At 38.9% G+C, this 25708-nt stretch overlaps 2 protein-coding genes across 2 annotated transcripts; both read left to right on the top strand.

Moving 5' to 3' along the window:
• Nucleotides 1-9182: 9182 nt before the first annotated feature.
• On the top strand, nt 9183-23803 carry ell2 (elongation factor for RNA polymerase II 2). The gene is given in 14 exon segments (XM_057359763.1): nt 9183-9217; nt 9292-9313; nt 9315-9470; nt 12558-12605; nt 14370-14482; nt 14565-14728; nt 17063-17322; nt 18548-18672; nt 18804-18870; nt 19118-19757; nt 20261-20324; nt 20977-21148; nt 21262-21306; nt 21425-23803. Coding segments are annotated over 14 exon segments (2028 nt in total). The 3' UTR covers nt 21542-23803.
• Nucleotides 23804-24543: 740 nt separating this feature from the next.
• On the top strand, nt 24544-25370 carry glrx (glutaredoxin (thioltransferase)). The gene is made up of 2 exons (XM_057359762.1): nt 24544-24747; nt 25257-25370. The coding sequence occupies exons 1-2, from the start codon at nt 24544-24546 to the stop codon at nt 25368-25370; spliced, it is 318 nt and encodes a 105-aa protein (XP_057215745.1).
• Nucleotides 25371-25708: the final 338 nt, after the last annotated feature.

The following is a 25708-nucleotide window of genomic DNA, read 5'->3' as shown; positions in this document are numbered from 1 at the left end:
CTGTAATCATTTTTGTTTGTTTGTTTGTTTTCTGCGTTTTCTATATTTTCAATTTTTTGGGGGTTACTTTGTCAATGGATTATTATCATTTTTCTCTAATATTTTTATTTTGCTTTTACTAAATTGTGACTCAACAAATGATCATTTAAACAAATGAAAACTAACCGATTTACTTTATTGTCTTGCCATTTGCGCTGTGGGCTGTACCATTAGCACGGGGGTGTGGTCTCAAGTCAAAAGTAATGGCAGCAACGGTGCATAAATTAATTGATCATCTCATTTGGTCTTAAATATGCATTTCATCGAAAAAATTAAACACGAATAAACATATAGGCAGGGGGGACAGAACTACAGCACGAGCACACAATACATCATCGCAATAATCTATGAGATGTCCTTTGCGCAATTTTTGCCATTCGCGAAGTAAACTGACAAGACAACAAACGTGTAATTCGCTCGCCAGCCGTCTGGCTAAAATCCCATAGTATTCAGGCATCAGAGGTAAGATATGAGAGGTCACGGACACGGAGTCGTCGCGACGGACGTAGCTCAGGCCATGTTCACACTTGACTTCTTTATTGACAAGAAAAAGTTGACAATGGCACTTTTTTAGTAAAACAAAACGCTCGCAGCGTTGTGGTTACAAATAGCAGCCGGCAATGTTCAAAGATAGCTTTTGTGCACCAAGGCAGCTTAGAGAGACAGGCTTCATAGGCAGCGTAACAGTCTATTTGAATTATAAACAGAGAGCGTCTTTGCAATAGCCAATCACATAGGCTATTTAAAAACTACAATACTAATTTCTCGCAAGAAATTCAATCAGAAGTTATTGAAAGTGAAAATTAAATTTACATTTATACAAAACTATGCACCAACGGGCATTTCGTCCGCCATTTTAATTTTTCGAGCTTGAGCCTTCTCAACTAATCACGTTCCTAGCATGTTGTTAGGGAAACAACAGGTCTCTGTCATTGGTTAGCTGTGAAAAGGGTGCTTGACGTAGGGAGTTTTTTTCAGAAAAGTTGAACTTTTTTCAACCTCAAAACGCTCTGAGTTGCAGAAAAAGACGTTGGCGCTTGCACTTAAAAAAGCGCTCAGGACTTTTTTTGAAAACACGGTTTACTCCATAGGATTATAATGTAAAACAGATGCTATCAGCTTCAAAAAAGAAGTCAAGTGTGAACACGGCCTTAGAAAGGATTTTTTTACTTAGCATCTGGATAATTTACGTGTGGATAAACTCTTTGATAACGACGTACATGTGGATTAACGCCTGGGTATTAAATACAATCAATTCTATTATCTTTACTACTGCTCTAAGTAAGGTTTTAATTTTGGATATGATCATAAAACGCACACACACACTGTAAAACAGTGTATACTCTTAGTAGTAAATAAAGAAATGTATTTATTTGTGTATATATATGTGTATATTAATGTTCCAGGTGTTAGTTGCTGATCTTTTATATGTGTGTTTAAATGTGATAGCCTAATTGCTGCCTAGGTAATTCAAAAACAGAAGAAAGGTAACAACATAAAAGGTTGTTTTTATTATTTATGTTTTTAACTGGTCATTGCCTGATTTGAACTTACATTAAATGTACTGTTATATAGGTTTCTTACCACTCCCTCCTGTCTGTTCTGTTTCTTCTGCATGTCTCCTCAAACCATCTGATTCAGATCAGATCATTAATAGGCACTTGAAAATGAAATGGTGGCCTCATACAAAAGAACCCCTGATGTGAACCCCTGTTTTATAGGCCAACCGTAGCAGCACAAGAAGCATAATGTCTAGAATAAATATGAAGGGTAGTGTTCAACACTGTATTTAAATGTGCTGTGAATGTATAATTTCTAAAAACATAGAAGAAACATTGTCTCCGTCTTGTGAACACCATCTGAACATAATTTAGACATGTAGTCCACTGTTTCCTAACCTGGTTCCTGTAGGCCCAACAACAGTGCACGTTTTGGATATCTCCCTCATCTGGCTGCTTTATGCTTTATATAAGCAAAAATATTGGTTATTTTTTTGGTAACAGGCAGAAAGTTACTTCTGACCACACAGCGGAGACGTCGCGCTTCATACGTAGCTTCTCACGCGATAAGTGGGGCGACGAAAGTTTCACGCTTCACTGGTCACAGCTTTTGGTCACGGCAAAGTACGCAACAATCGACACAACTCATTGCTTAGTTTGCAAAGTAGATGCATAAACCACACCTCATAATAATCCCTTCGTGTTTTTTACATTATGCACGTATGCGCCGATTACCAACAAAACGCAGACATATGACTTAGTTTGACTTACAGCATGCAGTTCATGTCCGGCATCTTTTAGCACTGGGACCGCGCCATTTATCAGTTCCAAACGATCTCCAAATCCAGTGTTTTATCCACCGTTTATATAACATCCATCACTGAAATGCCGTGAACAAACAAACACACCTCGGCTTCTCTCACTATCGCAAGAGTAACTAGCTGCAGGCCCACAGCCCAGCCAATCTTGACGCAGTGCAGCCAATCTTGATAAGTGGGTCTTCCTATCGCTCGTCGGTTGGCGCGTGGGTGGGCTATTTCTTTCGCCTTGCCATGGGTGTGCTTTTCCGGCAGAATTGCACAATAAAAGGAATAGGTAACAGGGATCTAGAATTATAAAAAACTTTCCGAAACAAATTGGAGTGCTGGGGGAGTAGCAGAAATACTACGATATACGTCCAACTCGTTTTTTAACAAGTTGACCATGTTAAGCATGAGAAGCCAGCATGTTTAACAGTGTAAATAAATCAGAATGCATGAAATAGCATGTTACCCAATCTTTAAACTTCTTAACGTCCATGCAGTATCGCACGCCAGTGTTGTGCCGAGAAATGCACCCCTGCCAGATTATGCACCTCCTTCAATAACACTCTATCCGATTGGCTAATTCTAACCCATCTCCACACCTAATCCTAATTCTAACCCTATTGTGGGGAGGGGGTGCATATTCTGGCAGGGGTGCATTTCTCGGCATTACACCAGACGCGTGCATTAAGTCTACTCCTGATGGGCCAGATTTCACTTTATTTTTATTCTGTTTTAGTTAAAACATGTGGCTTTTAAGCGTTTAGGCAAATGCGCGGCTGGGTGATGCAGAAATGAAAACACAGACATGGATTTTTTTTTATATTGCGATTATCAATGTAAATGAATACACCTCCAAAACAGGTAAATTAAATTTAAACTTGAGATTTACACAGGGGCGCGACGGGGTGTCGCTCCATAACCACCAGGGCCGCACACTAGCATGGGGCAGAGCAAGACCATCAGCCTGTGCCGTCCATGAACTGTCCACACCCCCCTGCTAATGATACAGCCCACAGCGCAAATGACAAGGCAAAAAAATTAAAATAGGTTAGTTTCGGTTAGTTTTCGCTTGTTTAAAATATAATTTGTTGAGTCACAATTTAGCAAAAGCAAAATGAAAAAGGTCTGTGTAACGCTTCACAATTCAATTTTCAGACCATACAATGCAAATGCAAAAATTGAAACGAAATGTCAGTTTTTTCATTTTTTGTGGTTACTTTGTCAATGGATTCTTGGCCTTTTTCCATTTTTCTGTTGCTAAATTGTTACTCAACAAATGATAATTTAAACAAATGAAAACAAACAAATTAACCGATTTTCATTTTGTTTTTGTCTTTTCATTTGTGACAAGTGACAAGACAAAAAAGAAACAAAAACAGTAAATTGGTTAGTTTTCATTTGTTTAAATGATCATTTGTTGAGTCACAATTTAGTAAAAGTAAAATTTAAAAAATTCAGAAAAATGACAATAATCCATTGACAAAGTAACCAAAAAAATGAAAATTGAACTGTGAAGCGTTAATATTTTCTTAAATAATCGCCTCGTGCCAAAACACTCACAATACATACTGCCCTTGATATTTTATGAAGTGAATGTTTCAAAAAGAAAACATCATTAATAAATATCACATTTTAAGAAAACTACAGCTGCTGATGCACGACACCGGCCACGCCATCAGTATCTGCGCAAACATACGACACAAACATTAGTGTTTTTATGTGATAAGAGCCGATACAGCTGCTGCCCACTCGTACTGCCAGATGATGGTCAAACATTAACTGCCGTTTCAAGGTCTTTAAATTGCCGGAAATGACAGAGAAGAATTGACAGTGGCACAAAGCGCTGTTCCACACGCGTCACCTGTAGGCCTGCTCTTACATAGTGCACTCTGTGTCCTCACATGGCACTCGGTGCTACCAATTCAGCAAGTGTTTTGTAGTGATCAAACCTGTCCAACGCAATGTATGTTTCTGATTTAACTAAAACACTCATGTTTTCACAATTGGTTATAGCGTTATCTTGTGCTTTATCCATTTCCTAACTTTTCCGAAGCATTCCAGTAGCTTTCTCAGTCCAGGTGGATTTCTCTCACATTTTGTGCTTTCTACTCGTAAGCACGGACATGTGTTTGTGTCCCACATGCAGTGCTAAGGTCAAAAGATCTACAATCTAATTCTAAGCAAGTTAAAGCAAGCGGAAAGATTTTGGGTAAACACACAGGCGCACGCACACACGTCTATTTGAAAACACTACCAAATCCCATTAACAAGACTTCCAAGAGAGAAAATCGTATTACTCAAGGTTACTCTCATTTCTTTCAGAAGTCTGTCAGACTTGTGTTCTATGACAATATTAAATAATGCAGGTTTGGAACGACATTGACATTTTTTTGTGCAAATTTACCTTATGCAAATCTATTTGACCTCATTAACAGAACATGCAGACTAGACCCCTATGAAACAAAATATGGGAATATACTGAAATATAGGCAATATATGAATCAAGTGCTTATATTTTTTATATATTAAAAGCTGAAATCCTTATATATTATTTAAAGTCCAATGTATAATTTTTTGGAGGCCCTTTTGACAGAATGCAATAAAATGCTATGTCTAGCTATGTCTTCAGAGGTTTATAAAGCCCTTACATAATGAAGCGTTGTGTTTTTATTACCTTAGAATGAGCTATTTCTCTACAGTAGCCCTAAACGGACAAACTGCTCTACAGAGCGCATTTCGTAATTACTGTAAAGAAGCAAAACGTGATGACATCTTACTGTACGTTCACACAGCCGCCGTCGAGAGCGCCAAAGTGGCCGGAAGTCATTCATTTTCAATGTGAGCAGCGGCGCCGTGCGTCTTGAGCTTCGTTCATATTACAAGCGACAAAGCGACATGATCCCATTCAATGGAGAGCTGGCGACTTCCGGCGACACGAGCAGTCGCAACCGTTGGCGACGGGATGGGACAAAATTGAGAAATCTTCAACTTCATGCAAATGAAGAGCGACTTTCAGAAGCAACAGCCAATAGGAAGATGGTAGAGGTAACGTGATCAGTGGACAGCCAATAGGAAGATGGTAGAGCTAACGTGATCAGTGGATGTCGTCACTCAGGCAACCACTAGTGGGAACGCCCACTGGCGACTGCATCGACAAAGTCGCTGGCCGTTGAGGGCGTCGAGGAGAGTTGAAATCAGGTCAACTTTATGGTAATGAGCTATGACGCGGTTCGGCAGCAACCAATCGGAACGTAAAGTCCACCGCTTGAGAAGATTCCAGAGAACGCAGCCCTGTAAACATTGGTCTAAGTCAGAGCGTCCACGAATCTCTCTACAGCGTTGTTGGCAGGGCGGCCAGAGCGATTTTTGACGCTCTCGACTGCGGTGGTGTGAATGTAAAGTTAGTCCTGTGTCAGCCTCCATAGTGCTTCGAATAGGAGGGGTGAGTGGTGGAGTGAGCTGTTGGTTGCAATACGCTACCTCACCGCTAGATGCTGCTACAATTCATACTCTGGACCTTTAATATATTGTAATATATTAACAATGCATTATACTATATATTTTCAAATATATATTATTATTTAATATACTGACAGTTAATAAACAGGAAAATATGTTTTCTTTGGTTCAGGATGTCACGTTTGTACCCCTGGTACGTACTACCATTAGTTCATTTTGACAGAGGCTTTGATGTTTACAGAACTCTGCTAAGATGTTACTTGTATTAATCAGCGGTGACCAAATTAATCTCTACAATCTTGTCTGCTCTTTATTGTGTCTCACACAAGTATGAATGACAAAGCAGTCCAGTCACGCAGGATTCAGCCAAACAACACCCTGAAGTACTAAGCACATCAACAATGAAATGGAAATCAGTAGAAATCTAATCAGATGTAGTGACTTCAACAGGCCTGAATGTTTCCACCCCGAAGCCAGTGGCCCCTTTCACACGTGCAACTCATTAAATTGCAGTAAAATTCCCAGATTGCCCTCTCCAGTAAATGTACTGAATCAGCTGTTTGTAACTGCGACGGCTTCCCATCTCTTGTGCTTTCACACGTCAGCATCAGAATGTCTGTTTATAATCCTTTGCGATGCCATTTGCCTGAAATGACCTTCAAACGTTTCTAGTTCGAAAACCTGGTGGGGGATGCATGCAAACACAATATCCGTATTTTTTTGTGTTTTCATTTTTTATAACACATATAAAATTCCATTGTATTCCCAGTTAATGCTGTACCTGCAAAAGGAGCTAATGTGACAAAGACATCAGAGAAAGTCTGTCAGCATGATCAAAAACCAATTAACACCCACTTCATTAATACTCACGACCAAACGCTTTAAGAGTGTCCCTTAGCAAACACATTTAACCATGAAACATTTTATAATCCTGTTATTCTATACCAATCTGGACCAGCATGCATTGCAGGGCTGAGACTTTAAACACTAAATAAACAAAATAAGTTTTCAGCAAAGGGTGTGGCGGGTCATTGCAGGCCTAATCTCAAGGATTCACAGTGGCGTCCTTACACCAAACCTAAAACTACTGCATCACACCAAAACACTCAACATAATCACACTGGCCCAGAAAGTATTTTAGACACAGCAGGTGTACACCGTGTAAAATAGCCAGAGGCTGCCAAACAGGTTTGACAAGGAGAGTAGCGAACTAAAACCTTTTTGGCTGATACTGGCGCTAGGACACAGACCAATCTAGATGTACTTTATGGTCTCATGAGTCTTCTGTCAACAGGAAAATGTGCTTATTTTCAGTTTCATACTGTTTCAGCAGATTGAAGGTACAAGTTGTTTGCAGCTAGGCGAAAGCTCTACCTACCTTCAGCAAAAAACTGAAGCTCTCCTGTGTCATATGTGTCACCCACTGTTGACAGAATCATGGCCCAGACATGTCTCAGGATGACCCTGATGCAATTCACTGATTTGTCATCATTTACAAACCCTCTCAGGTGCGTACAGTAATATATGTTTGACACCTGTAGTTTTACACAATACTATGGCAAGCATACCCAACCGCCCTAAAACTTTATTCTAAAAAATATGTAAATGCTGATGTCTAGCATCATTCTTTTTTACTAGTTGCCAAACATTGAGACTATAGTTAATAACCAATAAAAGGTTTGGGTGATGTCTAGAGAGCACATATTTTATATACTTCTTAAAAATACAATATACCAATTTACATTAATAGTAAATGTTCTGTATCAATGTTACATTTGTCATTTAAAAATACATTTTTTTACCTTCCCTGTTGAAAAATACTGCTAAAATTAAAAGTTGTCTGGCTGGTCTCAACCCAGCGTAAACCAGTTAATGTCTGCAAATAATATGATATTTATAGTAAAACCATAGCAACCACAAATATTTTATAGTTTCTCCACAATAACCATAGTCTTACCCATGCTATAAACCGGTAATTCAAATAGTAAAAATTAGAGATGCACAAATACTAAATTTCTCCACCGATACCGATAACTGATTATTCAAAGTTATATACCAGTAGCCTACCGATTCTAAAGATGAAATAAAAATTTCTTAACTTTCTGAATGTTATTAATGATATTGACTATTAATATTGAACATCAAACTGGTGATGTTTCTTAACATTTTCTGTACACAGTGCACAAATTCACTGTCCACTTTTGATTGACATGTAGTGTTGTAGTACTCGACAATTAGACCATTTTTTGATGGTCTCGACTGTCTTTGGTCTCGGTCTTGTCTTGGTCTCAGACTTAGTGGTCACTGGATTTTATTTCAAGACCGGTCAAGACCACAACTGTGGGAATTACACAAAATGGCTGGTGCATTGTCTGATTTATGTGTTAACATCATTCATGTGATTGGATGTAAAACTTCTAGCTTTAAAAGCATTCACCACTTGTTCCTTATTTGATTCTTCTGTTACTTTTGTTACTCTATACTGCTGGTAAGAGGAGAAAGGGGGGTTGTCTTAAAGAAATCTGTCAACAAAATGAATACACACATTAAACACAAGTTTTTGTTCTATTTTGGCTAGTCCCAAACAAATCTAGAACAAATCTGAACTTTTTTGCATTTCTGAGCAACACACAGCTATTTTGCTTTTGATTAGATAAAAAAGCAATGAAACTAATTAAGTCACTGAATGTTTTGTTTTGTTGAAGGTCACAGAATTAAATTTATCTTGGGTATTTACCTTTTTAACAAAAATTGTAATATGTTACAGTAGGTGGGTGATAAAGCATGGAGCATAAAACAACCTACACATACATTTCTGCACAATAAATGGCCCACGTTACTTCTATTATTATTTCATTGTGACTTTTTAGTGTTTTGTGGATATCTTGAATGAATTTTGGGAGTGCTGCTCTTGACTCGACTCGGTCTCGGCCTGCATTGGTCTTGTCTTGGTCTCGGCCCCTCAGAGTCTCGGTCTTGTCTTGGTCTCGGTCTCGACACCCTCTGGTCTCGGTCTTGTCTTGGTCTCGGTTTTGGTGGTCTCGACTACAAAACTATTGACAGGATATATCTGCTCTGATCATCAGCTGTTTTAAAACTATCGGCTGATAGCCAATAGTGTGAAAAATTGCTTTTTTTCAACCGATACCGATTGTTGGCTGATATAGCGGTGCATCTAGTGATAATCAATCTGCCAACATGGTTACAACACTTTTGCTGAATAATAAAAGCATGGTTTATTTTCCTGAGGGAAAACCTGTTCGATTCTTTACATTACGTGGAAATAGAAGACACACAGTGAACACAACATGGGAGAACTTATAATATCATAATAGCATTAGAGACCAAAAACATCCAGCTAGTTTTGGTTTAGCAGCAAATGAGAAAGTGCAGTGAGGAGGCAGTTGTGATCAGGTCACTCCCTCCCCTCTCTCTCTCTCTCTCTCTCTCTCTCTCTCTTTCTCTCTCTCTCTTTCTCTCTCTCTCAGCCCGCACGTATGTCAGAGGGACTAATGGTGGAGGGCTGCTGCTGAAGACGATGGCAGCGCTCTGCGAGGATGAAACATATGGACTCGACTGTGGCCGCAAAAGCGACAGGGTCTCAGTTTTACACGTCAAACTGACAGAATCAACGTTTAAAGCGTTAGAAAACAATCAAAACTGTAAGGTGAGTGCTGATAAAGTTTTATATGGAGAGGCTGGCCCAAACTGGAACAAACATGTCAACTAGTAATTTTATTTAATTAACGCAAGAAAATATGTTCTCCTTTAGTTGATGCCATTGTATTCCCAGCAGAACGGATGAAAACTATATTTCTTAACGGATAAAAATAACGTTAAGTGTTACTTCAGAGAGTGACCATAATGCCAACGCATCATTTATAATGCTATGAACTCTGCTGCTATTTTAAGTAGAAAACGCACAATAATTATCTTTTAACACGTTTATGAAGTCTGAGAATGGTAAGGCACGTGTTAACTGAATAAAGTCGAGATTGTGGTGTTATATGTACGCTTTATTGTTTTATTCTCAAAACGGCTAGCAAAATGCTAACATTGAGGAGAAACTTTATAAATGGATATCGTCGTTTAATTTGCCTGACACTTTTTTTATATATTCAGTCAAATTACGCTTGTTTTGAAATAGATGTCTGTGTCTGTGTAAAAGACATCATTTTTGAAGAAAACTAAAGTTTGGTTAGCTAACCTGCTAGCATAGCTATGTTACTAACGTTACCTGGCAGTCCTCCAACATCGATTAAGTTCATAATTGTGACATTTTGTATGATGTTTGTCTTCTTTATTTTATATTTATGATTGTTAGGCCAAAATAAGTTTATATTTGTAATCTAAAACATAACAAATATTCTTGCATTTGTTAAAAAAACAGCTTGCTGAATTAGCTCGTTAGCTTCAAACCCCTTAACACACCCCTGATAAGTCTTTTTAATTAGTCTTTTAAATAAGACAAATTAAGTCATTTAAACGTCTGAATCATCGTGATTCATGTGCCAACCATCTGTATTTTCCTTGAAAGGCAAAGCAAACTGATTTAGTTTAGTTCAAGGGAGTTTCTCCTTTTGCTCTGTGGCAAGTGGTTAGGTGGAGAAACCCATGACTTTTTCTTATAAATGTAGACTTTGTGCACGAGTCATCTTTCAGTATGGGATTTTGATAAACTTTCATATCTAGTCAACTAGTACCACAAGCGATATGTGTAATATTTCCGTTTGGGTCATTCAAGTTGGCTGCATAGTAAATGTAGGTTAACAACCTACATAAATGAATATGGTGAGATAAAGAAATAAATTAGACTTCTGGGCATTTCTATCAATTCAAAAGGTAGGCATTGAAAAGAGGTTATATTGGCTTACTAGGAGAAATCGGGCAGCTTCAATGAAGAGCTGCATTGTCTGGGGCTCCACACACTGCTCAAAGTGCTTACGAGGCAGTTTTTGACTTAAAGGTACAGCTGGCCTGTTGTAAAAAAAAATACAGGCTGGTTTCGTGGTAAGGTCGTTTATTCTATCCCAAATCCTGATGTAGGATTAATAACCCCCAAGATTTGTTTTTGGGGTGTGGATGATTAAAATTATTCCCTAATGCATTTAATCCGGGTCACCTATGAAGCAAGTAAACCTGAATTTTATGGAAAGGATTCAGTTGAACCTTGTTTGATACTAAAATTAGCTGCTTTACAGTGGGACTGTTTGTCCTTGTTGATTAGGACTTGATGTTTGGTTGACACTCAATGTTACAACACACAATCGGAGGGGGGGTCCGGATGGGGGGGGGGTGTTGTTGCATCTCAGCAAGTCTGTGGCTTTTAGCTTCTAGACAAAGCACATGCTTTGCGGCCATAAGACAATGTTAAGTAAGCTAAAATGGTTTGGATCGCTGTCCTGTGATGTACATTAAATATTAGGGATGCACGATAAATTATCGGCCATATCGGTATCGGCTGATAAATGGTCATTTTTAATGTTATCGTATCGGCCGATAATAAAATTTAGGCCGATATATTATAGCCGATAAATCATAAATGATTTCCTCTGGTTAAACTTCGTCAGCTGTAAGCTGCACACAGTTAAAATACAGTAGGTACTGTATTTCTGTCGAGATCATTCAATTACTGCTAGTAGAAAAACATTGTTGATGTAGGTACAGTATGTAGATACAGTATTTATGAATGTGTAAATTATAGGAACAAAAGCATATTGTTTGAATCAGACTGCTGTCTGAATGCTTTCTGTCTTGAGACTACTTATATGAACAGGAAGCTTTTAAGCTACCTTATTTTATTTTCTTGGTGACCACTATATAAAATTCACCTTTACACGCTTACATTGTCTTGGTCTAGATCAGGTCTTCATTTTCAGCTGAGCTTGTTGTTAGTCATTATTCATCTCTTAGCTCTGGCCTCTGGGACAAGACAGGTAAGGCTAGAAGAAATTCGTGAACCTCCTGGATGGTTCCTTATCTCTGTGTGGCCAGAATTCAGGACTCGAATTCAGGACTCACTAAATAAGATGCTTAATGGTGTGCACTGTACTTTTAAAGTATGTTTCTCTGTCCACTTACACGTATGTATTGGTGGTTTAAGCTTCACAATTATCAGAACACTGGATCATGGTCTTACGTGCTTCTGGGTAATGCGATCTTGTCTCTGTGCAAGTGTTTTTGGGGGGTGGGGGCTTGTGAAACGTATCTGGTTTAACAAGCCTTTGCAGAAAGAAAAAGGCTTTGGGCAGTTTTGGAATATAACTGAAGATGTATGGTTGCAGAAGGGCAGAAGTCAGACTGGGTAATAAAGGAAATGTATGAACTTAAATGACATGTGTGAAATGTCGTCACATTTGGCAGTCTGATCAAACGGTGAGTCAAGTCAAAGATGCAAACATTACATTTTGTTGCATGAGAAATGAGAGTTGAGTGCATTTAATTGTGGGACACAGAATTGCTTGCAGTGTGTTTAGATTTTAGATGGCACATTTTGACATGTCGCTGTCACTTGTTGCTGGAAAATTTGCATATATATTTATATATATTTGTATACTAGAGATTTGCTGTGTAATGTGCTATTCCAAACGTCACCCATGTTTTGCACCCTCTTCTCGACTGTAGAGGTGATAATGTAACTTACAATCTTCATTAGGTTTCTAAAAAAAATTTTTTTTGTGGGTTTAAGATATGTCTTTTGTTATGCGTTTTTAAAATACACTTGTTCACATTTTAATATTCTAACCTTTTTCAGAATGCACCATCGTTGCAGGCAACTATACGTTTCCAGGGTCTTCAAGGGGTAAGTCTTCTTCAAAGTGACTGTCATAGATGAGTGAGTGTTAAGTGTTATTTCTGGTTGTGGAAGCTATTCATTAAAGTCCTCTATAATTGTGAATCTGGTGCCTTAATAAGCAACCTTTGGTGTTTTCTGGTTTTATTGGGCAGCTTCTCACTTTTCCACTGTTGAAGCGCCTGTTTAACCTCTGACCCTGTGCACCATGCCATAGTTTAGTTCAGTCGGTGTGTGTCTATAAATACTAGGCTTGCAAACTGGGTTCTGGGTCTGTCTGTTTAACCCTCATGAAGGCACCCATAAGTCACACTTTCCTTGTGTTTGTGCTACAGTTATCAAAATCTAATGATGAGCTGCCTTGCTTATATAGTCTATAGCCCTTTTTACACAGCAATGCTGGTAAATTACTGGTAAAGTAATTCTGGTAAATTTATAGTAAATACACAAATGTGCTGTTCACACAAGCAATGGCATTCTGTTAATTTACCGGTAAGACAGCGTTCACACAGTTGTCTCAAAATACCAGTCATATGATGTCATCAAGCGGACATTTCCTTATAGCTGCAATACAATTGGAGTTATGTTTGAAAATATGGTGGGGGTGTGATTTTATATCCGAACACAGCAAAATCTTATTTATACACTGTGAGAGTTAATTTGACCATTTTTAAAACTGGCGATTTTGCTGTGAACGAACGTGTTGATGTTTGGGTCATACACTTGCTCTTAACCCAACACTGCGCCGTGCTGCTCGCGTGTGGGGTAGACCGTGTACGGTCACTTCATGTATTTACGGTAATAAAGATCTGCGCATACGTGATGTTTGAGTATTAAGATTGGGCCAAAGCAGTCAGCGCGTCATGCGTTGTACGTGCTCTTAACGGTAATCGTCATTCTTCGTTCACACATCGCCACTTACTGGAATTTACCGGTAAAGTTACTACTTCTATTACTGGAAAATTGGAAGTAACGATTTACCGTAAAGAAAAAAATACGGTAAAAAATTTTTTTACCACAATTTTCTTGCAATTTACCAGTAAAGACTGTATGTGTGGAAGGGAATTATGAGCAACATCCCAGCTGTGTTGAAACCTAATAAGTAAAGATTTGGAACATTCTGTTATTCTCAAGCGTCAGAAAGATGACTCAGCGAATGGTTACAGTTGTTTTTAATAGAGATTGGTATTTACTAAGCTAATAAAGCAGTGCTCCAAGACCAGAAAATAGAAAATATTGGATCATTTGTTTTAAGTGGATTAAGATTTTTAATTGTAGTTATACCAAATTATTAGTAATTGTAATGCCATTTCCTTTTGACTGCTTTTACCTTAGATAGTTTTACTGAGCTGGTTCCAATGCATTCTGGGATTGCCTAAGCCATAAAGGATGCACTTACAGGAAAAGGTCACCCAAAAATAAAAATTCTGTCATTTATTCACCTTCATGTTGTTCTGAAACGGTGTATGCCTCTTTCTGCTGTGGAACACAAAGATGATGTTTTAAAAAATGTTTTAGAAAAGTAGTTTTGTGTTCATGCAATGAAAGTCCAGTGTTGTTTGGTTACCAATGCTCTTTATTTTTTTGTCTTCTGAAGAATAAAGTCATACAAGTTTAAAATAACATGAAGAAACAAATTTCAATTTTAGGTGAACTATCCCTTTAATGATGGCTTAGACTTGCACTGAATTGATGCCTTGACACACTGGACTCAATGGTCTATTAGAGATTCTTTTGGCACCAAGTTGATTTATTTTGCATCTCTCCTTGTAGCGCATTAAAATCCCCAAGTCAGATGGATTTCAAAACTTCAACTTTTACCTGTCCAACTTTGGCAAAGATAATCCTCAAGGAAGCTTTGAGTGTATCCACCAGTATGCGTCCAGGTAAGAGTCAGTCTCCAGAAGTTGTGGTCCTATGATGGCTAATTGTACTGTTGTTCCTAATTGTAAACCGTGTGCCTGTTAGTTCTGGGGTTGCCCACCTGTCCTCGCTGGGAACGATTCAAGAAAAAATCACAGTATGTGCCACCAACGACTCTTACCAGGTGAACAAAGAACGTGTGGCCCAAGCAGACGAGGATGCGCGCAAGAACAGCACCAAATTCATCAAACCTGGAGGGCCGATAAGAGGTACTTGACCGTGTTTGAATGTACTAAATTTAAGTTTAAACCGTACACATGGAATAAGATAACCCACGGTTAGGCATTACCCTTTCTTTGCAAAGTCTTACAATTTTAAGCATTTTTGTTGAATTTTCCATTTCCATTTATGCATTTAGCAGACGCTTTTATCCAAAGCCACTTACGTTGCATTATACTATTCACTTGTTTCTAAGTATGTGCAATCCTGGGATCGTACCCATGACCTTGGCGTTGCTAACGCCATGCTCTAAACACTGAGCTATAGGAAAGCTTAGCATTTTTACTGAACTGGATCTTGTTCAGACAACCAGTTTAGGGCAGCACCTGATAATTGTTTGCTCAAGACACAGTTTCGATTTTCGTTTCCTGTTTCAGATGTGCACATAGTAAAACATGAAATATTTTTTTATTCCAGTGCTTCTCATCCCTGTTTTGAAAGGGTATGAGGGTATTGTCATGGGGTTTTGTCTAGTATGTAGACTTGCTTGCATGTGATGCTTGGCCAGTTCACACATCTCTGCACATGAAGCATGTATATTAAAGGAATAGTTCACATTTATATTTCATGATAATTCACTCACCCACATGTCATACAAGCCGTCCGTGTATTTCTTCTGTCGAAAACAAATTGAGGCTTTTCAGGACAGCTTTCCAGGGTTCTTATCCATATAATGGACTTAAACGGGGGGCTGTTGGTTAAGGTCCAAATTTCAGTTTCATCACAGCTTCAAAAGGCTCTACATGACACCAGGCAATGAATAAGGGTGTTGTCTAGCGAAACGATTTCAATTAGGAGCTTTACAGGCAGTGATGTATAAGTTATAGTCACAAAAAAGCGAGTGTAAGATCACATTTAGACATTTCAGTGTAGTAGATAGTGTTTCTACAGCGTCTCAGATATGAAGGTTTTAAGGTATTATTAGATATGACCAAAGTGTCCTACATTATGAATTGGAAAGCGACAAGACCAGACGTAAAATCATATTCAGCTAATGTCACCTGCAGAAACAGCTGCACAGGTAGTTAAATAATAGCAGCTGTCTTTCATTGTGGCAACTTTAGGGGAAATATCAAGAGACCTGTTGTATCTCAACATTAAAGGGTATCACAGTTATTTTTTACTTTAACTGAAGCTCAAATCCAGCTCATTATATTTCACCCCACGTTATCAAAACCTGTCCCTCAGCACCTGTTCAGTTGTCGCTCCCTTCTGGCAGCCATTCTCCTGACCACAGCTGGCTTCAACCGCAGAACCGGAAAAGTCAGTTTCACCTCCTCCATATGCGCTAAGCCGCAGCCTAAGGGGGCATTTGCATTTTGCAGCCAAAGGAAACGGTAGAAGGCTAAAGAGGGGTGTTTCAAGTATGGCTTTGCAATGACAGCTGGGCTTCAGGAAGCGAATTCACTCTTTTGTGTGAGCGTGTATCTGAGAGATACAATAGAGAATTTGAGAAGTCTAGAGTAGGGATGGGCAGGGTGGTCAACTTGTTGATTACTAATGTCTAGATTTTTAATAAATGAGGACAAATTTAAAGTTTTCTTAGTGACTTTTAGCATGTTGTGCTTTTTATTTACAGCATGGTTAAAGCCATCCTAACTAGTTTCGTCTTGAAATTATTTCTTTGTAAAGCACTGTCTGCTATCAGCCATCGAAGAACAACTTTTATAACAAAATCACAGCTTTCAACACAGGATATTTTAAACCTATTAATGTTGTTAACAGTTGTCCTGTTATGATACATAAACCAGAGGTTTCCATTTTAGGGACTTTTGTGTCGCATCTCCAGGACTAGCGTTTTCCGGTGCATACAGAGGTACAGTTTTAGCCACAGCGGTAGGAATTAAAATCATGTTCCCTTCCTTGATCCAGCTTGCCTTCTGTATGTGGATTTAGGCTGAATTGTATGTGTGATGGCCAAAGCTTATTATCCAGTGATGTAAGAGTTTCACCCAACGGGCTGGAGGTGAGGCAGTGAAGGTTTGTGTCTGGATCTCATCCAGTTATCAGCCCATGTTTAGGGAGGGAGAGTTAGGAAGAGTAAGCCAGAATGATGGTGAAGGAGATGCTAGCCTCAATCTTTTAAATGGCCTTTGAGAATTTCATAATTGAGAAAACATCAAAGCTGCTCAGGGCTTCTTAGATGCTTTCCCTGGCACGCTTTAAAGTATGCATGCAATTGACACCTGCTGATGTAGTATGAACTTACTTCACTAGAATTGGAAGAGTTAAAAACCATCAACTCTATCATATTATATAAATAGAACGTATAAAATGTGTTTCTTTTCTTCTGACTAATCTCTTTATAAATGTCATTTGCACAGACAAAAAAGTCCAGGCCCGAAAGCCAGCCCCCTCAGCCCCCGACCCCGTTCCAGAGAGGAAGCAGACCACTCCCCTCAACCCAGCCAACACCATCCGCAAGTGCCTTACCAACAACCCTGTGTCCCAGCGGCCTTACCGTGACCGTGTCATCCACCTTCTGGCTCTGCGCTCCTACAAGAAACTGGAGGTGCTGGGCAGACTGCAGCGAGACGGCGTAAGCCAGAAAGACCGCAACTCTTTGGGTACCACATTACATCAGGTAAGACCGACACTGCAGAATACACCGATCGGGAAGTCTGAAAGCGAGGGAGTAAAGAGTGACAACAAGTCCTAACCCTAAGTATATGTCTGTTTGTGCGTGTGGTTTACACAGATGTAAAGCATAGATAAGATCAGCGCATCGTTGAAATTTCCCCATAGGCTGCACAACCACAATGTCACGTAATGCATGTCATGGTTTAACACACCAGACACGCAGACCTGCTTTCACCCCGGAATGTAGAACACGAGGCAAATTAAGCAACCGTAAACTAAACCTGTTAGAGCAACTACGCACATGAGCACACACTTAAATGGCTCGCGTGCTGGAGAGACATGTGTAATTGATAGAGGTGATCTAAGGTCATGCTGTATTCAGTTGTTAAGTGATTTTCTACAGTATCAGAGGTAAAACTAACAAATTTCCCCATTTGTTTCAACAGAAATATTTTGTAGTTTTTCTTAAAATGTTTAAGTCCGAAAGGAAATTTATTTATGCTTTGTAAGGGGAAGTTGTGAAATGAGTCCATCTCCTTCTTTGGAAATGCAGGAAGGGCAGTGTATCTGAAACGGTCTCTCGCTAGGTTGTAACGAAAGAAGCAACACTATATCCCTGTGCCTAACCGTTGATTTGCATTGCTATTTATAGTGTTGTGTATCTGTCACTCTTAAGTGTACCTTCTTAAGTATTCTGTTTCCCTTTTCCTGTTTAATGTGTAAGACAGTAATTTATTTTTCACTTACTGTTGGGTTTGTTATGTAAAATAACAAGGAAACATTTGTGACTGAGATTGCAACTTTTGATGTTAAAGTCCCCGAGAACCGGAAGTTGCGATCGCTTTTACTTTCGTATTCTGACACATTTCCAAGTGAAAAGCAATTTCAAAGGAGAAAATTAGTGGCCGTGGCTTGCGTTTTTCACTGGGAATGTGTAAAAACAGCTGTTGCATTGATTTTGAAATGAAACTGGCAGCAGACTGACAGTAGAAGGGGAGGAGTTAACGGATGCTCCGGCCAAGCCGTCTAATTTATATCATTTGAGATGGATAGTCATTTCAGGGCGGAAGTGCATTTTCAGATTTTAACTGAAGATTATGAATAATATTGGAATAATATATGAAAATAATTTATTTAATTTGAATTATTTTAGTTTACCATACGGAATCGTTTGTCCTCTTTCTGAGACATAGATGTGTAAATGCATGTTCATTTTTTTATTCTTATAGGTTGCCAATCTGAACCCTAAGGATAACTCGTATTCACTGAAGGACTTTATATTTCGTGAGGTCCAGAGGGACTGGCCGGGCTACTCGGAGGATGATCGCATTCAGGTTGACAGAATCCTGGCACGGTAAGACTTACTAAGATACAACTGAATTAAAAATTGACTCTTCAATTGAACAATTATATTTGAGAGCCTGTAGAGAAGAACTATATAGTATTTGGCTAAGCTCAATGTTTTTTCTTAACTTTCTCTAACAGTAAATTGGGCTTGAACCTCGAGTCGGTCTCATCCAGCAGTCCAAACAAAGAGCCCACGTCCCCAGTAGTAAGAATCTCATTAATATTGCTGAAAATTCACTGATTGAAAGGTTTATATATTAAATAATAATGTCGAATTTTGGATAACCCAGTGAATTCATGATTATCTCATGTTTATTAGTTTCTCATCTGGATAACAGCAGAATATTTTCCTATTGACACATTTATACCATTGAATTGAATTTTTTATAAAAGTGTCACTACTAAAGTATCACTACTTGTTGACTAAAATCATGTTTCTTCCCGGTTTCCAGAAGCGCCAGCCTGAGACCGACTTCATCGACCCTTTGATGTCCAAGAAGCCACGAATCTCCCATCTCAGTAACCGAGGACCCCCTGCCTCATCAGGACGACATCCTTCACAGTCCGAGGACAAAAAACCCACACCCCCAGTCACAGCTGCCTGTCCGGGACCCTCTTTCCACCCTGCCTTGGGCTCCAGCTCAAACTCCCCCAGCACGCCGGAGGGCCGGGGATCTCAGGACCTGCCCCTGGACCAGAGCTCCATATGCGGAAACTCCTCGGAGAGCTACGCCCCACGCAGCCACACACCTAGCCCCACCAGCCAACCAGGTTCCACAACCTCCCCGTCTTTCTCCACCTGTACTGTTTCGACCACCACCGTCACTTCCACCACCACCAGCAGCCGAAACCTCTCCTCCGCCGCTTCGCCTACGAGCAGCCATGATGGCAACGGCACCAAAAAGCCCAAGAAGTCGAAGAAGCACAAAGACAAGGAGAAGAACCAAGAAGGTGGTGGGCGAGAGAGGGATAAGGAGCGTAAGAGAGACAGAGAGAATCACTGTGATAAAGAAGCCCAGCCCAGGAAGAAGCGCCGCAATGAGGCAGAACAAAAACACATTCCTGCCAACATCAGCCGAGAGCCGGACGCAGGTTTGTGTGCATTGTAGATCCTTAACTTTCAGGCAAGAGTCAGTATTACCCGTGAATTTAGAATTAAATGTTGCCAAAAACTTGTAAAAATGTAGTTTCTAGTAAATTCTAGTTGTAGTTGTATTGTGCTTTTTAAATTAAGGTTCTTCCAAAGCTTTTACATTAATTTGAAATGTATTCAATTACATTATTTTATTAGTTTGAAGATAAAGGTGAGGGGAAAACTTGTGATGTACCTTGTCCCATTGCGTTTACTGTATTTGTAAAGGGTATGACTAACAATAGCTGAACAGAAGCCAGATATTTCCAAGGCAAGATGCCAACGATTGCAAAAAAATATGAAAAAAGCCAACTGTTTGCCATAATTGTTAGTCTGATCATTTTCCATTTGCTTTTGACCCATCAGTTATTGTCACATTTAAGTTGGTCAGTTCCTAAACACATTACGCTGGTTGCGAAAGTGCAGTTTCTCATGTTTGCACATCATGTGTGTTTTCTCACAGCTGGCAAAGACAAGTCTGTCCACAGCACTGAACTTCCTGTCCCAGCAAAGCCAGATTACATCGCGTAAGTGAACTTTGACATCTTGTGGAGGATTTATGGTCATGTTTATGCATAACGCACTTTGCATGACTGTAGGTTGCACTAAAGATGGTCAAACCAAAAATGTATGCGGACACCCTGAACATCCCTCTAGGCATATCTAATCTTTTTGCTATATTTCTGAATGTAATGCCCTCCTTGTCAAATTTGACCACCTTTCCTCTCAAATTAGTTGATATTTCACTAGTTTTGGCCATCCTTCTGTTTGACTGTCTCACAAATGAATTAGGTTGAATAGCTGTCAGCTGTTAAATTTAAGTACACGATTAGATAATGCCAATTTAGGGCAAAGAATTACCAAGCAATGCTTTATTTTGTTCAGTGAGTCTGTAGTGTTAAGAGGTCACTTAAAAGAAGAGGCAAATTAAAGAAAAAACACGTAAGCAAAGTCAAAGGGTCTGAATAATTTTTGGTCCCAAATTGTTATCAGTTTTACTAGTAATTTACTAATAATATGTCACAGATTACTTTATTTTGCTATACTCACTTACATAAATGAACTACAGTGTCCTTCACCCACTATTAAAAAAATATATCTGGCGATTTTATGTACTCGTGTATGTTAACGGAGACTATTTCTAACTGTAGCTTTTGTTTTTTTGTCGTATTATTTCAGTAAGTACACTGCAGTGATTTCTATGGATCAAAGGCAGCGATATAAGGATGACTTCAATGCAGAGTATGATGAGTATCGTATCCTTCATGCCCGCGTTGAGAGCATTGCTCGCCGATTTACGCAACTTGACACCAAATGCAGGAGACTGGCACCAGGAACCAAAGAGTACCAAGTAAGCAAAGAACTTGAAAGTCTTTATGTATTGCCTTGCATAATTCAATATTTGCTCAAACATTGCTGTCTCGGATAGTTTATAGAATTTTCAATGTTTGTCTTTTCTAACAGGAGGTACATGTACAAGTGCTGCAAGAATACAAAAATATTAAACAAGTAAGTGTTAATGTTGTACATTTGAATTCAGTTCGGCCACTCCCACTGCAAGTAAATAAACATTCTTTACTCATATTGTCTAAAATATATTTTTTAAATATACATGTTTGTCTTACAGCACAGCCCAAACTACTATGAAGAAAAACAACGCTGTGAGTACCTGCACAACAAACTGGCCCACATCAAACGACTCATCGCCGACTTTGACAAGCGGAAGGCACAGTCCTGGTTGTAGCGCACGGGACCAAGCAACTCCCTTCAATCTGAGTGCACCTGAGGCTCAGAGGACCACCTCTAAAGGGAGCGTGGGAATCGAACAACTCCTTATTTATTATTTTACAGATTCCCCACTCACCTCTAGCTACACCTGGTCTTCATTATTCTTCGTCTTTCTTTCTTGCCATACCTTTATTCTAAGCGCTGGTTCTTCTGAACGCCACCCTTTGTATTAAAGAAAAGAGGAAGTCAGTCTTCCGCTAGTGATGTCATGTGTTCAGGGGATTGGCACTTAATTCCTTTTCTTTTTGAAATACTATGGACAAAAAAATCTTTTCAAAGGCGAAAAGAAAACATATCGATAGTTATGCAATGCAAACCGAGGGCCTTACAATGCGCATTTCTTGAAGCCTTCGCACGCGGTGACTGAGCCAGTATCTGTGAAAAAGTGGCCATAAAACAGAGTGTTTCCAAGAGCCTTGAAACTTCCTTTTTTCCTGGGGGCCCGTTTTTATTTTTGAACAGCATCAGTATTTAAACCCACTGTGCAAATGATGCCTTTGAGGTATTAATACAGATGCATGTTGATGTGGAATCAGTGACTTTCCAGCACCCAGGGCAGTGGGGAGAAATTATTATGACCTCATCGCAGGTCCAGCGCACATTTGTGAAAGGTGTGAGCGATATTTGTTTGTGTGTGAATGTGTATGCGTGAGTGAAGCAAGGGAGGTGGTGGTGAGGGAGCGTTTTGTTGATTCTGAGGGAGAATTATGGGTCAGATGCCATGAGGACAGAGAAGTAGGGTTGAGTGTAGAAGTCTATAAAATAGGAAAAAAAATAGAAAATAAAAATCCCAAAAAAAAGCTGCTATATTTTCTTTCTTTGAACAGCCAGAGCCTTTGGGATCGAGCTGGCTGGTGTTACATGATCTTAATTTGGGTCTGCTCTGTTTAAGAAAACCATTGAACCATCTGAGGCAAAGGTGCTACTGATTTATGAGGAAACGCATCATGCAGAGACAGACCCGTATATCCATTTCAGATGTATTTCATTAATTATTACATGTCTCAGAGCAGAGTTATTTATGAAATATGAATAGCTATATATATATATATATATATTTATATATATATTATTTTTGTTTTTGGTTCTGGATAAAAAGGAATTGCTGGAATTTTCTTTAAAAGTATTGGAAAAAGATCAAATGATCAAAGATCCTTAAAGTATAAGTCTTTATTTCACAGTACCATACGTCAAGTGCTATTTAAAGATTGAGGGAAACATTGTTTACAAACCTGTGTGGCAGGACGTTTTGCCAAAAAGAGAAAACTACAAATATGCTTTCAGTGCTGTGTTGTTCGTGTAAAATAAAACATGTTTCTCTGAGTGACACTTGGGCATCTATAATGAACACTTGTGAACAGTGTCCCTCATATTTGTTTCTCCGTTTTCGGAAATAAGACAACATCACACGATTGTGCAAATTCTCACTGGATACAAAATATCAACGGTGGATTCTGATTGGCGTGGTGTTCCTTGGGGATTGCTTGGGTTTTTTGGGGAGCATCTGAAAACAAAGAAATGTCTAAACATCCACGTTTAGATGGTCATTTTTAATTTTTGATTTCAAGCTGAGTGATTCCATTTGTTTCAAGTTGGAGGGTTGTTCTTTGTTTCCAGTGTTGTAAAATAAAAACCTAAGTGAGCCATTCTCAAAACAACAATTTCTGTATTTGGGTTGGCAGATGGGCTCTAATCTGCTCTATAGGGACTCGACTTGTTATCAAACTCCCCAAAATGTTTTTTTGTGTGGGTTTCTGTTAGAAATGTTCATTTTAGTCCCAATTGTGGATCAATCGAGTGATAACCAAATACATGTTGTGGTTATCTAAACACAAACTGTAACAGCACTTTACTACAGACACTTTCCCTTACTTTGCAATCAAACAGCCACGATGAACCCTCAAGTTTTGGGATGACACTAATAAGTGTTGTTAGGAAGAGAGATTGTGTATCTATACATACAAAAAAGCATTTTCATTTGGGTTGGGGAATTATTTGGTGACGTGTGATCAACACCTGTGTTTCCCGTTTGAAGAGACTTTATAGGCCTCTGACACCACTAAAGAGAGAGGTTAATGTTGGATACTAAGCCAAGATTCTCATAACACTGTCATCTCTTTGTTTTAAATGTGGGGTAGGGGATGTTTAAGACTGTAACAGAATATTCAACCTGTTCACCTGAAAACGTATTAAATCAGTTCAATAAAATGTGAACTTGACAACATAAAAAGCTTGTTTTTTTCTACATAAATACACTTCATGTTAATCAATATTTAATGTGTATATTATGAAACCTGCAAGGTATGTGGAATAACAGTTTTATGAAACAAGTCACATTCATGAAGCTGATTTACAGTACATTTTGACAGCCAAGGGGTTTCGTTAAGCATGTAGGGTGTAGTTTATGCATTGATAGTTTACATTTTAACAGACTTTGAAACAAGTCATCCGGAGTACTTTGTGTTTACCTAGAGCTATATCAGTAAAGTGTAAAAAATGCTGAAGTGAAATGTCTAGGCTATGAAACCGATTTCCTAGCACGAACGTGACGTGCAGTATGTCACTCGCATGTTTTTGTTTGCATGCCCGATTAAATGTGTTGAAAGGAGTGTTTGTTTTTCTTAGTCATGTGTTCGAATGTCATGTTTCCAAATTAACCTTCGCCCCACTATAATCTGGTGTGCCAGCAAACCGTTACGCGTGTTTGACTTCATGCAGTAGTGCGCAAAGCGACGCAACATCGAAATATCGCGAGAGCCCAGTTGATGTATCGTATCGCTCTCGCGATACCACACGTCATGCTCCGCTCGGTCTGCGCAGTGCAGCAAGAAGTCAAACACGCCTTTGTTGTATTCAACAACAGAGGAAGCGAAAAAAAAAAACATTTCCGCCTTTTATTTAACGAATAACTGGAAATTACGTTTCAGTTAGACGCGTGCAGTCTGGAGAAACGCAGAAATGGCAGAATTTGTTAAGGCGCAAATTAAGGGAGACAAAGTTGTCGTGTTTTTGAAGCCGTCATGTTCTTTCTGTGTGCTCGCGAAAGATGTTTTGTCAAAGTATAAATTCAAAGGAGGGCGGCTGGAGTTCGTCGACATAAACGGACGGAGCGACATGAGCAGCATACAAGATTATCTGCAACAGATCACTAATGCGCGAACTGTGAGCAAATTACAATGTTTTGAATAATTTATATACCACGTACATTACTGGATTAATGTATAATGCTAACATTCACTCCAATGGGAAACTATGAACTTATAAACGAGTCTATGCCTTTTAAATGCAAATAAAAACGGCGAACACTTATTTATCCTACAGGAAAAATACTGTAGTATTTACTATAGTATTTTCAAACCGTAGTAGTTTGCTTTTATAAAATAGGATACTTACTATAGGCCTACTACTACAGTATATTATATGTGGCATAAACTGACCTGCACATTTACTATGTTATTGAGAGCTTTTAAAATGAACAAAAATTTACATTGATACATTTGGCACATGTTTTTATCCAAAGTGAATTTAAGGTAAACATATTTCTATATGTCTCTGCGCTGTAAATGCAACTGAGCTACAGGAACAATGTTAACTAGCTTTTTTGTTCATGCTTTTCTCATTTGCCGTTCTAAATTATGACGTTTATTTTTTTCTCAATCCGTTATTTGTAGGTTCCTCGAGTCTTCATTGGAGAGAAGTGTATTGGAGGAGGAAGTGACGTTGAGGGTCTTCACAACTCTGGACAGCTGGAGGGCATGTTGCAAGCAATCGGAGCTTTGCAATAAGGGTATGTTTCTGACTTATGAAACAACTTATTATTTACACCAGTGATTTTGAACTAATTTTGTCAGTCTGACAAGTGCAAAAGTATGCTTTTTGATCCAAAACAACATGAATCGATACTTTTTATCACCATGAAGTAATGTAATTGAAATGTATTCACCGAATGGCCGACATTACAAAACACACTGTGGTTGAGATTCACAGAGATTGTCGAAATAAACCCACATCCTTCTAAAATGTCTTTATTCAGCATGATATGAGTCAACATAACTAAACTAGACTAAAGACAGCCAGAACAGGCTCTATGTTTACCAGACCAACTGCACTACGTGGCGATCCC

This window comes from Triplophysa rosa, linkage group LG19 (assembly GCF_024868665.1).
Source record: "Triplophysa rosa linkage group LG19, Trosa_1v2, whole genome shotgun sequence".
Taxonomy (NCBI): domain Eukaryota; kingdom Metazoa; phylum Chordata; class Actinopteri; order Cypriniformes; family Nemacheilidae; genus Triplophysa; species Triplophysa rosa.
This window is presented reverse-complemented; position numbering and strand designations above follow the sequence as displayed.

Bases quoted from the DNA above. Each gene is read 5' to 3' on its own strand.
- glrx (XM_057359762.1), top strand. From the start codon at position 24,544: ATGGCAGAATTTGTTAAGGCGCAAATTAAGGGAGACAAAGTTGTCGTG. The intron at 24,748-25,256 runs GTGAGCAAATTA...CGTTATTTGTAG, and splicing joins AGATCACTAATGCGCGAACT to GTTCCTCGAGTCTTCATTGG.